The sequence below is a fragment of the Rhinoraja longicauda genome, chromosome 14 (assembly GCF_053455715.1).
Source record: "Rhinoraja longicauda isolate Sanriku21f chromosome 14, sRhiLon1.1, whole genome shotgun sequence".
In the NCBI taxonomy this organism is placed as follows: domain Eukaryota; kingdom Metazoa; phylum Chordata; class Chondrichthyes; order Rajiformes; family Arhynchobatidae; genus Rhinoraja; species Rhinoraja longicauda.
This window is the reverse complement of record NC_135966.1, coordinates 33674224-33690077: the sequence shown is the minus strand read 5'-3', so window position 1 is coordinate 33690077 and position 15854 is coordinate 33674224. Positions and strand designations below refer to the sequence as shown.

At 44.6% G+C, this 15854-nt stretch overlaps 1 protein-coding gene across 1 annotated transcript; it reads right to left on the bottom strand.

Annotated features, from left to right (window-relative positions):
• Positions 1-1657: 1657 nt before the first annotated feature.
• On the bottom strand, positions 1658-4350 carry LOC144599899 (protocadherin gamma-C5-like). Its single transcript, XM_078411170.1, has one exon. The coding sequence runs from the start codon at positions 4201-4203 to the stop codon at positions 1822-1824; it is 2382 nt and encodes a 793-aa protein (XP_078267296.1). The 5' UTR covers positions 4204-4350; the 3' UTR covers positions 1658-1821.
• Positions 4351-15854: the final 11504 nt, after the last annotated feature.

Sequence of the window (15854 nt, the reverse complement as noted above, 5' to 3'; positions counted from 1 at the left end):
CGATATTTTCTTTCTCACTTTATCTTCTTATCGGTTTCCATCATCTCATTCTCCTTTTTCATCAATTAACTCCCACCTTTGTGACCATCTCCATCCGCTGTTTGGCATACTGCAGATTCAATTAGGAAGAAGGTGTCGGTGACACCTCTGTGATAGGGAATGTGAGTTACATTTTCCAAGCTTTCATTATAAATCGTGATAGTTTGGGCGATTGCTTTGTACATATGTGCTTGTTGGTAGCGACGATTTGCCTTGCAAATGTTCCGTATAAGGCTCATTCTCTATCAAGCTTCGGAGCAGGAGTCCATAATCATTTGGAGCTCAACCTCTGGAAAACATACAGTATGTCGGCGTTGTCTGCATAGTAAACCTCAATGAATGCGGTTCGTGTGACCTAAATAGGAAGCGAATCCATAAATCGGAGGAGTACAAAGGGACTTGAAATGCTGGCGAAGGATTGCCTAAAGGCTAATCTGCAGGTCGAATCGGTAGTAAAGAAAGCAAACGCCGTGCTAGCATTCATTTCGAGAGGGCTAGTATACAAAAACAAGGATGTAATGCTGAGGCTCTATCATGCGCTGGTCAGGCCGCATTTGGAATATTGTGAGCAATTTCGGGCACCATATCTGAGGAAGGATGTGCTGTCTCTGGTAAGGGTCCGAAGGAGCTTTACAAGAACGGTTCCAGGAATGAGTAGGTTAAGATATGATGAGCGTTTGACTGCACTGGGCCTATTTTCGCTGGAGTTTAGTAGAATGAGGGGGGACCCAATTGAAACGTACAGAATAGTGAAAGGCTTGTATAGAGTGGATGTGGAGAGGATGTTTTCACTAGTGGAAGAGTCTAGGACTAGAGGCCATAGCTTCAGAATAAAAGGACCTACCTTTAGACAGGAGATGAGGAGGAATTTCTTTAGTCAGAGGGTCGTGAATCTGTGGAATTCTTTGCCACCTAAGGCTGTGGATGCAAAGTCAGTAGATATATTTAAGGCAAAGATAGGTAAGTTCTTGATTAGTAAGGGTGTGGGGAGGAGGCAGGAGAATGAGGTAAGGAGGTAAGGAGGAAGAGATGGTTCAGCTATGATTGAATGGCGGAGTGGACTAGATGGATATAATGGCCGAATTCTACTCCTGTAACTTATGATCTTATGATCTGCCAACCAACACTTCGTTTGCTGGTTTCCACTTCCCTCGCTCGCCACTTTCATCCACCACTTTGTACTAATTCTTTCATTCACCTCATCTTCTAACACTCCCATAGTACAGTTTTGAGGAAGGGTCACGACCCGAAACGTTATCTGTCCATAACCCTGCACATTTGGTGGCACATCTGACGCGTATCCCGCCCGCTCGTTTTCTTTTGTATAATATTTTAGAATCCGCAGTCTCTTGTTTCTGGTTCATTTTATATTTTAATTTGCCTCATCTAAATTTGTTAATTAGTTATGTGCTCTGTACATTTCAGCGCTCCAGATGGAATATGCTGACGACGACGTTTTTGAAGCTTTTTTTACTTTAAGCAAGTAAATGGATTCAGCATCCTTAATGTAATTGATCCGATCGTAATGTGCAGTATATGTGTACGTCGTACAATGGTAGGCAATATGACTTATTTCACAGTTGCCAGATTTCGCCCTCAGACGATGGGACTTTATTTGCTAAAAGTTTTATATTTTTAACCATTACAACAAATGCACTGTTTAAACAAAAGCGCAAAAATGCACAAAATGAAAATGTTCATAGATATTTCACTCACAAATAATTCACGTGCCTCGAGATTAAAATGAATCCAAATAAAATGCAACTTCCTTGAGGTTACGCATCATTCGGCATGAGACATGGGAGCACCGCATGGTTTCAAAAAGAGAAAATCACTTTTCGCTGACTCTGGAGACAGGCAGACCGAGTAATGATGCGGTTCTGGCACGCGGACGACACGGCCTGTCCCAGGATAGCGTAGAGTTTCCTCCATGGCAGGTCTTCCTTTATACGTATCTTGCGAATCTCCACGATTGTAACAATACCTGGGAGAGTTATACCTTTGGATTATACTTCTGTTCTGTTTACACTTGATCCCAATCAAAAGAACGATGATCAGAAGAAAGGCAACGGAAGTGCAACTGAAAACGATGATTAAATAAACATTTGGATCAGAGAAATATGCTGGATTTTTCACCAAGGTGCTGCTTTCCGTGATTCCTTCAGTGCTGTTCTCCAAAATTCTAATATTCATTGTAACAGTACTGGATAGACTTGGCTGCCCATGGTCTTTAACCAAGATGACCAGAGTGTGTACATGAGTACCTGTCTGTAAAATACTGCGCGCTGTTCTGATATCACCTGTATTTTTCGTAACGGTGAACAAAGTGGGATCGGTAGATTTCACCATCTGATAAAAGAGCCGTGCATTCTGACCGGAATCTGCATCAGTTGCCATTATCTTGGTGACCAAGTACCCTTGACTCGCTGACCTGGGCAGAACCTCCTCTGCTGCCGATCCACCCTTATCTGAAGGTGAAACAATTACGGGCGCGTTGTCATTTTGATCCAGGATGATCACATTCACAGTGGCGCTGCTGCTTAACGGAGGCACCCCAGCGTCACGTGCTTGTACATGGATCTGGAAGTTCTTGAGTTCCTCGTAGTCAAAGCAACGCAGCGCGTAAATTGTACCATTCATTGAGTTAATAGTCAGAAAGGTGGACACTGGTAGATTTTGGATGTAATGGTCCACAAAAGAGTAAGAAATATAAGAATTCTCCTCCAGATCAAGATCTTGTGCTGCTACTGCGAAAATGGATGCACCCGGAGCGTTATTCTCCATGACATATACGTTGTAGGATGATTCAGGAAACCGCGGGGCATTATCGTTTACATCGGTTATTGCAATATGGATGGTTTTATTTGAAGATAGTGAAGGCGATCCCAAGTCCCATGCTGAAATTAGTAATTTATACTGAGAAATCACTTCACGGTCCACTGTTTCACTGGTAACCAATTTATAATGTTCCGATGCTGTTTGTAGTCGGAACGGAACGTTCTTGGGTAACAAGCAGCGGACTTGCCCGTTCTCTCCAGAATCACGATCGAAAACATCAATGAACGTTATGAATGTTCCTGGCGGAGCATTTTCCGGGATTTTGAAGGAAGCTGATGTCACCTTTATCTCGGGTGCGTTATCGTTCACGTCAATTACGTTGATCAGCACGTTAGAATGCCCTGTCATTGCGGGTGAACCGTGGTCCACAGCTTGAATATCAAGAGAATAGCTATTTGCTTCTTCAAAATCCAAGGGCCCATCGACCCGAACCTCCCCACTATCTGGGTCTAGACTGAATACCTTACGCGCTCTTCGCAAATCAACATCACTAAAATAATATGTTAACGCAGCATTCAGCCCTTCGTCCAAATCATTTGATTTGACCTTCATCACCAAGGTACCATTCGGTGCATCCTCACTTACGCTGACCCTATAGATGTCATCATCAAACACAGGCGCATTATCATTAATGTCGAATACAGTAACGAGAATCTGAGCTGTGCCTGTTCTCTGAGGAGTGCCACCGTCTGTCGCAGTAAGCAAGAGCCGAAAAGAAGATTGCAGTTCTCGGTCCAAAGGTTTATCTAACAGCAGCTCTGGTATGAGAACACCTCTCTCGGTTCTGCGTGTTTTTATACTAAAGTACTCGGTGAAACTGATTGTGTAGGCGGCCACGGTATTTATTGTAATATCGGGATCTTCCGCCCTCTCGAGACGGAAACGTATCCCGGGTGCACTCGCTTCCGATATCTGTAAGGCGATGCTGTCGTCTCCGAAAGCGGGGGAATGATCATTGACATCAAGAATTTCTACTTCCCCGCGGTATACCTCCAAAGGATTTTCCAGTGCTGCTTTAAAAGACAGGGTACACATTTCTGCTTGCCTACAGATACGTTCTCTATCGATTCTTTCACGAATAGATAATATCCCATTGTCCAAACTAACCTTCATGTAGCGCCCTCCGTCATCGGAGCTCAGTCGAAATTTGCGAGCTGACAATTGCCGTACGTTCAGGCCCAGGTCTTGAGCAATATTCGCAACAAATGCCCCTTGCTCCATTTCCTCGGGAATAGAATAACGAATTTGCCTGCAAATTATATCCGGTGCACATATCAGAAGCATGAATGCAAACACGTTGAATGGAAACCTCGGTAGGTACGCCATTTTTCCGCATTCGATTAATGTCGAAAACCTGCCTTGATTAATCGGTAAAACTATTCTTTCCACGAAATAAAAACAGATATATTCTCATTGCCGAGTCGAAACAGGCAGGGAATGTATCCTCTGCAGCTTGATAACGCGATAAAAAGCAGAGACTGCTCGCCTTTCTCTTCGGGTCTGGCGTTTATATTCTGGGATGTAGGAGGGGCAATGGATCCATCTGTGTACTTCAGCTTCTCATTGGTAGACAGCGACACAACCAGTTCTTTTCGGCAACTGCAGCTACAATTCTTAAAGCTGTACAGCAGTCCCAAAAACGTAGTGCTGTATAGGCATGCAACGTTTCATTCCCCGTTTTTAGCTTATATCTTCAAACGTCATACCAGGTGTGTTTACGGGGCATTTTGACCTGAAATGTTGAGGTCAAACCCGGGGTACGTTTCCGTCTCGAGAGGGCGCAAGATCCCGATATTTCACTCGGAGTTTATGAATTTTTATTCTTGTTTCGTAGATACATTCTAGTTTGGGAAAGCAAGTTATAGACTTAAATCTTCAATGGTGTTCCATCACCACACTTGCTGTCAACCATGAAATTAATGGATTCTGGGATTGGATGGGTGTAATGGTTAAGAAAAATAGTTCGAGTTGCTATAAAAGGTTGTATATTTCTACGGAACATTTTAACGGGACTAAGGTGAACCGGATAAGTAAATGCGTAAAGCAGGACCCGAGAAGAAAGCAAGTATTAATGACCATGTGCGCTTTCATTCGTTAATGGGGAAAGAGTGGAGGAGACTACAATGGAGTGCTACATCGGTCTATCTTAGATACTTCAAGATACAATTGGGAACGTCGAAACGATGAATTGCGTAACCTTTCGTCGACTCTTTTGTTTCGCGCTTGTGCATATTTCTGTTTAGTTTCGAGATATAACGCGGAGAAAAGGCCCTTCGACCCACCGAGTCCGCGCCGGCCAGTGGTCTCCGCACACAAACACTATCCTACCCACACACCAGGGACGATGTACAATTTTACCAACCCAAATAGCCTACAAACCTGTACGTGTTTGGAACATGGATATAAACCGGAGCGCCCGCAGAAAACCCATCACGGCAAGAACGTACAAACGCCGTACACAGAGGACGCGTCTTCGGGATTTGCAAGGCAGCAAATCTACCGGTGCGTCACCGTGCCGCCCTGTATACCTGATGTAAAGGTCCCGGCTAACATTAACGAACCAAATATTTAATTGCTAATATCTTTTCATTTTCTCGGCAGCCGTTAATTTCTTCGTGGGAATAACGTTCGAAACGCCAAATTGTCCAAGACTGAACAGGACTGGGCAGATATATTCTTCAAATTACTCTGACTAAAATGAGCCCAACTTGGGATAGAAACATGCGTTCGTTGTGGTGATTACCTTGCAGCAATCAAGGTGATAAAAGATTATGAAATGTTTTTTCGGTATTTTATTAAGGGATGGTCTTATCGATTCAGATTCTCATATACAATAAGTTATATCCTTTGATAGGTGATATTTCGGGTCGGGGCCATTCTTAAGACAGTCGAAAGAAGAGTCCCGAACCGTACCCGCACTTTTCCAAGTTATCTAGGGATGCTAAACACAAAATGCTGGAGTAACTCAGCGGGACAGGCAGCATCTCATTCTTTCCCTCCAGAGATGCTGCCTATCCCGCTGAGTTACTCTAGCATTTTGTGTCTACCTTCGATTTAAACCAGCATCTGCAGTTCTTTCCTACATATTTTATCTAAGGGTGCTGCCTGACCCATTGAGTTACTCCAGCATTTTGTATCTTTACTTGGTAATCCAGCATTCGCATTTCCTTGTTTCGAACTAATGTCATTATTATCTGTATCACAGAGATGCTGCTTGTTTTCAGAATGGAATCTGCTCCATTTGTCTTGTTGATGGATCCGCTGACGATATCCGTTGCTGTCCATCGAATATTACTCATGAATTTGAACGTATGGAGGCGCTGGAAGTCAAATGATCGCTTCAAAGTATCCCAGTATTGTGTTGTTTGTCCGCCACCACTCAGTAACGTTTAGATTCGGATTGATTCGGCCATGGTGGCACAGTGGCGCAGCGATAGAGTTGCTGCCCAGCAACGACAGAGACACGGGTTCGATCCTGACTACGGGTGCTGTGTGCACGGCGTGTGTACATTCTCACTGTGACAGCTTGTGGTTTCTCTAAGTGCTCCGGCTTCCTCCCACATCCCATCGATGTATAGGTTTGAAAGTTAATCGGCTTCTGTAACAACTGTAAATTGTTCCTGATGTATAGGATATTGCCGGTGTCCGGGGTGCTCGATGGTCGTCGTGGATTCGGTGGACCGAAGAGCCTGATTTCACGCTGTATCTCTAAGCTAAAATTAAAGTCACGAATATGAATTTTGCGCGCATTCGAACTCAGTAGATGCTGTTGTGCATTGTGGAAGGTTACGGAATTCGGTACCAGCAAGACGTTGGTCGCGGTAAACTCTGTGATTATTTTGAATTCTCGTTGGATTTGCGAAACTGCGTGCTTTCATTCCAAGGGGACCCTGATTGCAAATTTCGAAGATACGATTCAATTGCGCATTGGTCCACAGACCATTTCTCCTTTAAAACTTGCCTGAGTAAAAACTAATTTCTCGTTACCACGAGACGTTGGCAGTTACGAATTGGCAGCAATGTTTTAATGGGAGCATTCATTTATTGCGCACGAAATCATAACCTGCACCTGATGGTTTATTTATATATTCGTTAACTGGAACCCGCTGCCAGAGAAAGTGGTGGACCCATGGAATATTAAACATAGAACAGTAGGGTGCGGGATATGGTCTTTCAGTCCACAATGTCCGTGCCGAAAATGATGCTAAGTTAACTTCTCTACCTGCACGCGATCCCTATCCCTCCATTCTCTGCATGTTAATATGCCTATTTAGATAGCTCTTGAATGCCGTATTTGCATCCATAACCATCGTCACAAAGCATCCCAGTCAACCACTCCCGTGTGTGTAAAACTACGTGCCGCGCACATCTTCTTTAAACTTTACCCCTCTAACCTGCAAGCTCTGCCCGTTCGACGTTGACATTTAATCCCTGGGAAAGTAGTTCCGTCATGAGCACGACTATTCTATTTTTAGCTCAACTCATTATTTCTAATTCCCAACTCTCACCTTCCATTCTTTTTTTATTACTCCATCTATACATCCGTCTTAAAAATACTCAAAAGGAATACCAATGGCTCGTAGACATCATAGAATCATACAAAATGAGTACGTATAAGAGGAATTACGACACAAAATAACAGGACATGGACGCATGTGGTCTTCATGCGGGCAAATGAAATTCGTGTTGATGCGTCAAAAAGTGATTATCCCATCTATTGCGGTGATTATCCCATGTATGCCTCTCACGTTTTTATAAACTTATATGACGACTGCATTGGTGCTATCTCTTGTACCAATGCAGAACTCACTGACTTCATACATTTCACCACTAATTTCCATCCTGCTCTTAAATATATTTGGACCTTCTCCGACATCTCTTTACCGTTTCTGGATCTCACCATCTCCATCACAGGAGACAGACTAGTGACCGACATCTACTACAAACCTACTGACTCCCACAGCTATCTTGACTACACTTCTTCCCACCCTGTGTCCTGTAAAAACTCTATCCCCTACTCCCAATTCCTCCCTCTACGCCGCATCTGCTTCCAGGATGAGGTGCTTCATACTCGGGCATTAGAGATGTCCGCATTCTTTAGGAAACGAGGGTTCCCCTCTTCCATTATAGATGAAGCTCTCACTAGTGTCTCCTCTGTATCCCGCAGCTCCGCTCTTGCTCCCCCTCTCATCATTCGTAACAAGGATAGAGTCCCCTTGTCCTCACATTCTACCCCATCAGCCGTTACATCCAACAAATTATCCTCCAACATTTCTGTCTCCTCCAACGGGATCCCACTACCGACCACATCCTCCTATCTCCACCCCCTTTCTGCTTTCCGCAGAGGCCGTTCCCTCTGTCACTCCCTGGTCCACTCGTCCATTTCCACCCAAACCACTCCCTCCCCAGGTACTTTCCCCTGCAACCGCAGGAGATGCATCACCTGTCCCTTTACCTCTCCTCTCGACTCCATCCACGGACCCAAACAGTCTTTCCAGGTGAGGCAGAGGTTCATCTGCACCTCCTCCAACCACATCTATTGTATCCGCTATTCCAGATTGCAGCTTCTCTACATCGGCGCGGCCAAGCGCAGGCACGACGATCGTTTCGCTCAACACCTTCGCTCAGTCCGCCTTAACCAACCTGATCTCCCGGTGGCTCAGTACTTAACCCCCCCCTCCCACTCCCAGTCTGACCTTTCTGTCATGGGACTCCTCCATTGTCATAGTGAGGCCCAGCGCAAATTGGAGGAACAGCAACACATATTTCGCTTGGGCAGTTTACACCCCAGCGGTATGAACATTGACTTCTCCAACTTCAGATAGTTCCTCTGTCCTTCACATTCCCCTCCCCCTTTCCAGTTCTCTCACTGTTTTCCTGTCTCCTATTACATCCTATCTTTGTCCCGCCCTCTCCCCTGACATCAGTCCGTAGAAGGGTCTCGACCCGAAACGTCACCCATTACTTCTCTCCTGAGATGCTGCCTGACCCGCTGAGTTACTCCAGCATTTTGTGTCTACCTTCAATTTGAACCAGCATCTGCAGTTACTTTCCAACACATCAGGCCTATTCTCATCCTCCAATGCACCAGAGAAAGCAACCCAAGTTTGTCCAGCCTTCACCTACATATACGCTGATCTAGGCAGCAACTGGTAAACCTCATCTGCATGATCTCCACGGTACAACACAGCAATGGGTCCTTTGGTCCACAATGTTTGGGCCGAAAATGATACCAAAGTTAAACATCTGAACATGATCCATATTCCTTGCACTTCCATGCGCCTATCGATAAGCCACTAAATGCCACTGTTGTTTCAGCCGCCACCACCAGCCCTGACAATGTATATCAGACCCTCACCACTCTCTGTATAAAATAAATGCCCCGCAAAGATATATCTTCATTAAATTCCCCCCCTCTTATCGTAGAGATATGCTCTCTAGTGTTGGACATTTCGACCCCGGGAAAAGGGCTCTGAATGTCTACTCTGTCTATGCCTCGCATAATTTTATTTTACTTCTATAAAGTCTCCCCTCAACCTCCGAAGTTTCAGAGAAAATAATAAAAAATCACCGTCTTGTAGCTGAAACCCTCTAATCCAAGCAGCAGTCTGGTGAAACTCCTCTGCACCTTCTCCAAAACCACCCAACCAAAACTAATAGAAACACCCCAAATGCGGCCTAACCAAAGTCTTATAGAGCTATAAGATGTCTTCCTGACTCTTATGCTTAATGCCCCTAGCACTGAAGGCAATCATACCATATGTTTTCTTCACTACCCTCAGCTATAAACGTCGACTCCAAGACCCCTCTGCACATCAATACTATTGAGGCTCTCGCCATTAACTAGATACTCTCCCATCACATTGAACCTCCCAAAGTTCAAAACGTTAAACACTCGCCACATGCTTCCAGTAATGGGTAATCGGAAAAGTACTCTGTACTCTATTTGAGGCCAACGCAATGGGGTTTTTTTTACAGCATGACACCGTGACCTTTGTGCTCAATGTTTCTTCCCTTCTCACCATCCATGTATGCATTTTTTAAGATGAAACAACAATTCAGTTATATTCCTTCCAATATGTTGCACGATACTCAATGTTCGAAATATGTTATCTTCTACTTTGGAGAAACCAAATGTACATTATTTGACATATTTTCAAAACACTTCCGTCAGTCCATAAAATGAGCCTCAGCTTCCAGTTGCCTTTCGCTTTAGTTCTCACCCCCACTGTAACTATATTCTCTCTGGTTTATCTTCCAATTATGTTGAAAGGCCAATTACGTTGAGCAAACGCAATGAGATTCCTTCTGGCTCTACAATTTACAACCCTCTTGACATCATTTAATTCAACATCACCGGATAATGGGGGTTTTCCGGCTTGAACCTGCACGGGCCAATTCGGTGGAAATGTGAGCAACCCAACGCATTACGTGCGTTTTTGGCCGTTCCCCTATCCACAAAAGTTGAGTATTCAGTTCGTTTGTGCGCAGCTGCCACCATCACCACCACCACCACCACCATCATCATTATCATCATCAGCATTATCAATGATCACTCGAAGTCGAGTATCATTTCCTCCTGGTTGTTCTTGCCTGGAGGTCTTGACATGGCTGAAGAGACCGATCCCGGAGCAACTGACTTTAGTCCTCCAGGTGAACTCCTGTGCATGACATATTTTAACATGGAAAGACTGATGCATTGAGATTTATCATAACGGTCCTCGGGAGAGGCAAACCTGAGTCCAATGGCATGTCCTCCACAACAGTTCGGAGCCTCGCCCTGCTGCAACCTTATTTCGCCTTCTCAGCTGTGGTAGTGCTCCACCTGCTGGCCAGTCACCATCCATGCACCATCGTTGGAGTTTTCCTCTTCGTTCGAGCTTTGTCAAGAACTTCCCCCTCGAAATGCCCGCCATTGGTGATCCTGCTAGGAGTAATGCTCAGGCGGATTCGCCTTCAGGATCTTCGGTGTACGTAAGCTTCTCCACAATAGTAAGATGGCAACTCTCAAAGAAGTGCAGCTGTGATACTGCATGCCTCTGTTTTAGCTTTCACTTGTTCTTGCTATTATAAACTTAATTCATCTCCTTACATTTCCATGTCACCCGGACGAGTTGGCTGCAATCAACAAGCCCAGTCTTAGCCTTTAGCACCACCAGTTGTATTATAGATCCACTTGATCCCTATCATATTACATATGTCTCGTTTGTCAATTTCAAAGTCGCCCACGACACCCTACCCCTCGCACGCCGCCTACGCCTTTACACCCGAAAACATGTTTGCCTTCTAACTTTGCCGAGTTCTAAGAAGAGATCATAGTCATTTTATTATTCTCGCCAAATTGGAGACCCGAAATGTTCTGCATTTTGCTTTTGTATAATCCAAGAAATATTATTCACTTCTGGCAATGTGGTGTTTCTTATATCTTTGCTAAGTAATTTTAACTAAGCAACGTAGAACTGTCGACATGTTTCAGTGTGGGTATATTTCAGGACAACTACAATTCATTATAAGGCAATATCATCACTCCAATTGCCCAAAACTTGGCTCGTGATCTGGCAAATAAATCACACCGGTGGCTATCCAATTCCCTTTTGTGGGTACAGAGTTATTTTTCTTTCGTGGCCTTGGAGATTCCTTCACTTTCTAAGAATGGTATTTTGAATTATACGCATCAACTTCCATGTGGTTCTGTTCCAGCATCCTCATTGCAAAGATATAGCTCAGTTCTATTGCCTCTCCTTATACCAAAGTACATCAGATCATGCACATCTCATCAGTAAATTATTTCAGCTTTGTCTGTCCATTATGCCTACCTATAAAAGAATGCATGCAAACCTTTGCCAGCTTCGTTACCGTTTACAATGCTCTCTAGCCTTGTGTCACCCAAATATCAGAAATTTTACGCGACACAACCATATCTAAGTTATTATCTGATATCAAAAATCGGTCCAGTTGCAAAACGTACCTCACCATCTGCCCCACCAACTCACCCCCCACCCAACCACTCCCCCTCCCCCCACCCACCGCTACCACCACCATCGCCGCCACCCTTGCCATAATTGTACACACCGAAACACATACTCCCGACCATGCACGCGAGACTCCAACCAACACACATCTCCAATCCCAGGAATACCACAACCTGAGCAGCAAGCATTCAATGCTATTTAAATTCTGTCTTTAAACCAATTTCATGGAATCGTTGTTTTGGTTTTCGTATTGATCTCCAAAGAGCAGATGCAAGCAGAAGCAAAGCTGAAAAGAGAATAATAAAACACAGTCTTCTAAGAAGAATGTCGAGGAAAGAAGTGACCCAATCAACCGTTTTCTGGTCAACAGCCTTTTGAATGGATGTTTCTTAAAATGATCCTGCAAATCAATACAACTACATGAACCTTTACTATCACATCACTTTATTGTTCATTTCGGTTAATAAAGCATATGCCTTCAAACAATCTTTACAAACACAAATGCAAATGTTTTCCATGATTACTATTCTTAAAGTCTCACTCCCACAAGCGAAATTAAACTGACTGCCATGCATATCCCTTATATGTTGACCATAGTATTGGAATTGCGTCTGGTATGTTCTCGGAAAGATTGGCATATCACAGGCACATCCAGTTGTATACACATAGAACAGAGAATACAGAACAGAGAAATGTACGCACGGGAAATGTACGCACGGGAACAGATCCTTAAATAACATATTTGTGCCAAACATGATGCCATTATAAATTAATATAGTCTACCTCTGCACATGATCCATATGCCTCCATTACCTGCATATCCATGTGCCTATCTAAAAGCTCATTAAACGCCACTATCGTATCTGCCTCCACCACTATATTCCATGCATCCAACTGCATATCTACACGCATATCTTCTTAAATCTCACTCCTTTCGCATGAGATCTATGCCCTCTAGTCTTTGACTTTTTCATCCTTGGAAAATGGTTCTGATTGTCTACCCGAACTGCACACTGATGAGCTCCATGCGGACCTGGTGACATGATTGGATTCAACAAACCCTGCATTCCCAGAGCTAGGCAGACTCCGCGCACACAAATCCACGGGTCCCGATGGTGTCAGCCCCAGGGTACTCAAGCCTTGTGCCTGCCAGTTGTGCGAAGTACTCCAGCATATTTTCAACCTGAGCCTGGACCTGGAGAAGGTTCCTGTGATGCGGAAGACATCCTGCCGGGTACCTGTACTAAAGAGGACACGCCGCAGCTCCACCAATGACTATAGACCGGTGGCGCTGACTCCGCACATCATAGACTCCCTGGAGAGGCTGGTACTCACTCACATGCAACCCCTGTTTAAACACTACCTGGACCCCCTGCAGTTCGCTTACCAAACAAAGATGGGTATTGAGGACGCCATCACCCACCTGCTCCTTCGTTCCCACGCTCACCAGGATAAGCCGGGAAGTATGGTGAGAGTCATGTGATGATTCTTTTTTTAAATTCTCCACTGCTTTTAACACCATCCGGCCTGTACTGCGAGGGAGCAAACTGACGAAGATGCGAGTGGATGCTCCATTGTTGTCCTGGTTCACCAACTACCTGACTGGATGACCACAATTTGTCAGGCTATAGAACTGTCTCGGTGAGCAACACAGGGGCCCCACATGGGACGGTCATCTCTCCCTTCCTGATTACCATCTACAGCTTGGACTTCAAATATAACTCCTTCTCCTTCCACCTGTGGATTTTTTTCAGATGACTCTGCAATTGTAGACTGCATCAGTGAGTGGAGGGAAGCTGAATACAGAGGTGTAGTCAACAACTTTGCTGAGTGGTGTGGGATGAATCACCTGCAGCTCAACACCGACAAGACTACGGAGATGGTGGTGGACTTCAGGAGGAGAGGAACATCCCTGTCCCCTGTCTCCATCAATGGCGTGGATGTGCAGTTTACCAGGGAGTACGAATACCTTGGAGTGTACCTGGATAGTAAACTGTACCTGAACAGTAAACTCAGGAACGTTGAGGCCCTGTACAAGAAGGGACTGAACCGGCTGTACTTTTTCAGAAGGCTCCGCTCCTTCAACGTCTGCAGTAAGTTGCTGCAGATGTTCTACCAAACGGTGGTAACCAGTGCCATCTTATTCGCTGGCTTGTGCTTGTGCAGCAGGGCAAAGGCTGCGCACGCCCATAGGATCAACAAACTCATCGTAAGGCTGGCTCCGTCCTGGGGGCGGAGTTGGATTCACTGGAGGTGGTCTTGGAGGGGAGGATGCTCCTCAAACTGCGGAGCATCCTGGACAATACAGCTCGCCCCCTCCATGACACACTAGTCAAACTGAGGAGTAGCTTCAGCAACTGAATGGTTCCACCAAGATGCAGGCCAGAACGCCACAGGAGATCCTTCTTCCCTGTGGCTATGAAACTTTACAACTCGCCCCACGTCTGTCGTGGAGTAGACTGAGACTAATTCCCCCCTCTCAAATCTTTGCACATCTCCCAAGCCTTTCCACAGGTCATTTTAATTTCAGGTTTCGTGTATTTTGTGTTTGTTTGACTGGTGGCAGATCAATTTCCCTCCTAGGATTAATAAAGTTCTATCGTATCGTATCCCTGATACCACCTCGTAATTAATTATCATTGTTGATCTAATTAATCATTTAATTATCTCTAGTTCTTGCTGTTATAGCGGCACGTTTGCTGAATAATGACTTTGCAAATAACCACATGAAGCATTGGTCTTTGACAGGACACAGGGCTTCTTCGTGATCTCTTACTTTAAATGTCACTCTCCACGTTACTCCCTCTTTACTCTAGAGGTACAGCATGGAAACAGGCCATTCGGCACCAAATTCTCGCCGAGCATCGGTCACGTTTTCACACTGGTTCCATGAGCTTCCTTCTTCTCATCTACTACATGCGCACGAGCAGTAATTTATTAACGCCAACTAACCTTCAAACGGATATGTCTTTGTGATGTGAGGGTAACCGGAGCACCCGGAGGAAACCTATGTGGTTAGAGGGGAAATGTACAAACTTGACAACAGCAGCATCCGAGGTCAATCTCGAACCCACGTCTCGGACGCTGTCATACAGCAGCTCCATAGAAGTTAACGACTTTTACATTGTAATAGCGGCCACTGTCTCTCCGAGATTTTAAGCAACTGACATGCGATTAGCAACACAATTGGGAGAGTACGTTAAAAAAAATGGCCGTCAGCACATTAGCAGATCAAAAAGACGCCTGATTCGGACGCCGGGGAAATTATTAACTTCTAACGTAAGGAAAAACAAGGACTAAAGGCCCGCTCAACATCCAATTTGCTAATTAGGGTGTTAATAGTACTAATAGTGTGTATGCCCGAATGGAAATTTAGTGTGCATGCTCGAACGTATAAGTTGAGACAATAGAGCTAAGCTATACTTTTGCAATGAGCACGCTGGACCATAACTGCATGGACGTTGATGTCCATAATTCAAAAGACCATTCTGACATTCTGAGAGAGTGAAAGGATCTCTAGTAAGGCCACGAAGGAAAAATAAATCTGTACCCACAAAATGGAATTGGATAGGCATCAATGGGTGTATTTGCAAGATCATGAGACACGTTTTGGAAACCAGGACTGATGATCTTGCCTTATCATGAACTGTCGTTGTCTGGAATTATAACTATACTGAAATATTACGGGAAACATCTATCCTTCATTTTGTCTTTTTGGGCATCAATATTTATATTGCAACACGACCTTGGTTCCTCAAAATCAATGGACTTTTTTTACTCTGATGCTGGAATCATGAGTGAACCCCAAAGTGTCGGAGTAACCCAGTGGCTCAGGCAGTACCTTGGAGAACATGGAGAGGCCGCGTTTCGGGTTGGTTTCTTCTTTTCAGTCTCAGGCATTTGGGGACTTTGTTACCAGTAGTTTTTAGTGCTTAATTGTCACCGATCAAATTTCCTGGATTTTAAAAAGAAATCAATGATTTTATGTCACCGGACCTTTACAGA

Bases quoted from the DNA above. Each gene is read 5' to 3' on its own strand.
- LOC144599899 (XM_078411170.1), bottom strand. From the start codon at position 4,203: ATGGCGTACCTACCGAGGTTTCCATTCAACGTGTTTGCATTCATGCTT.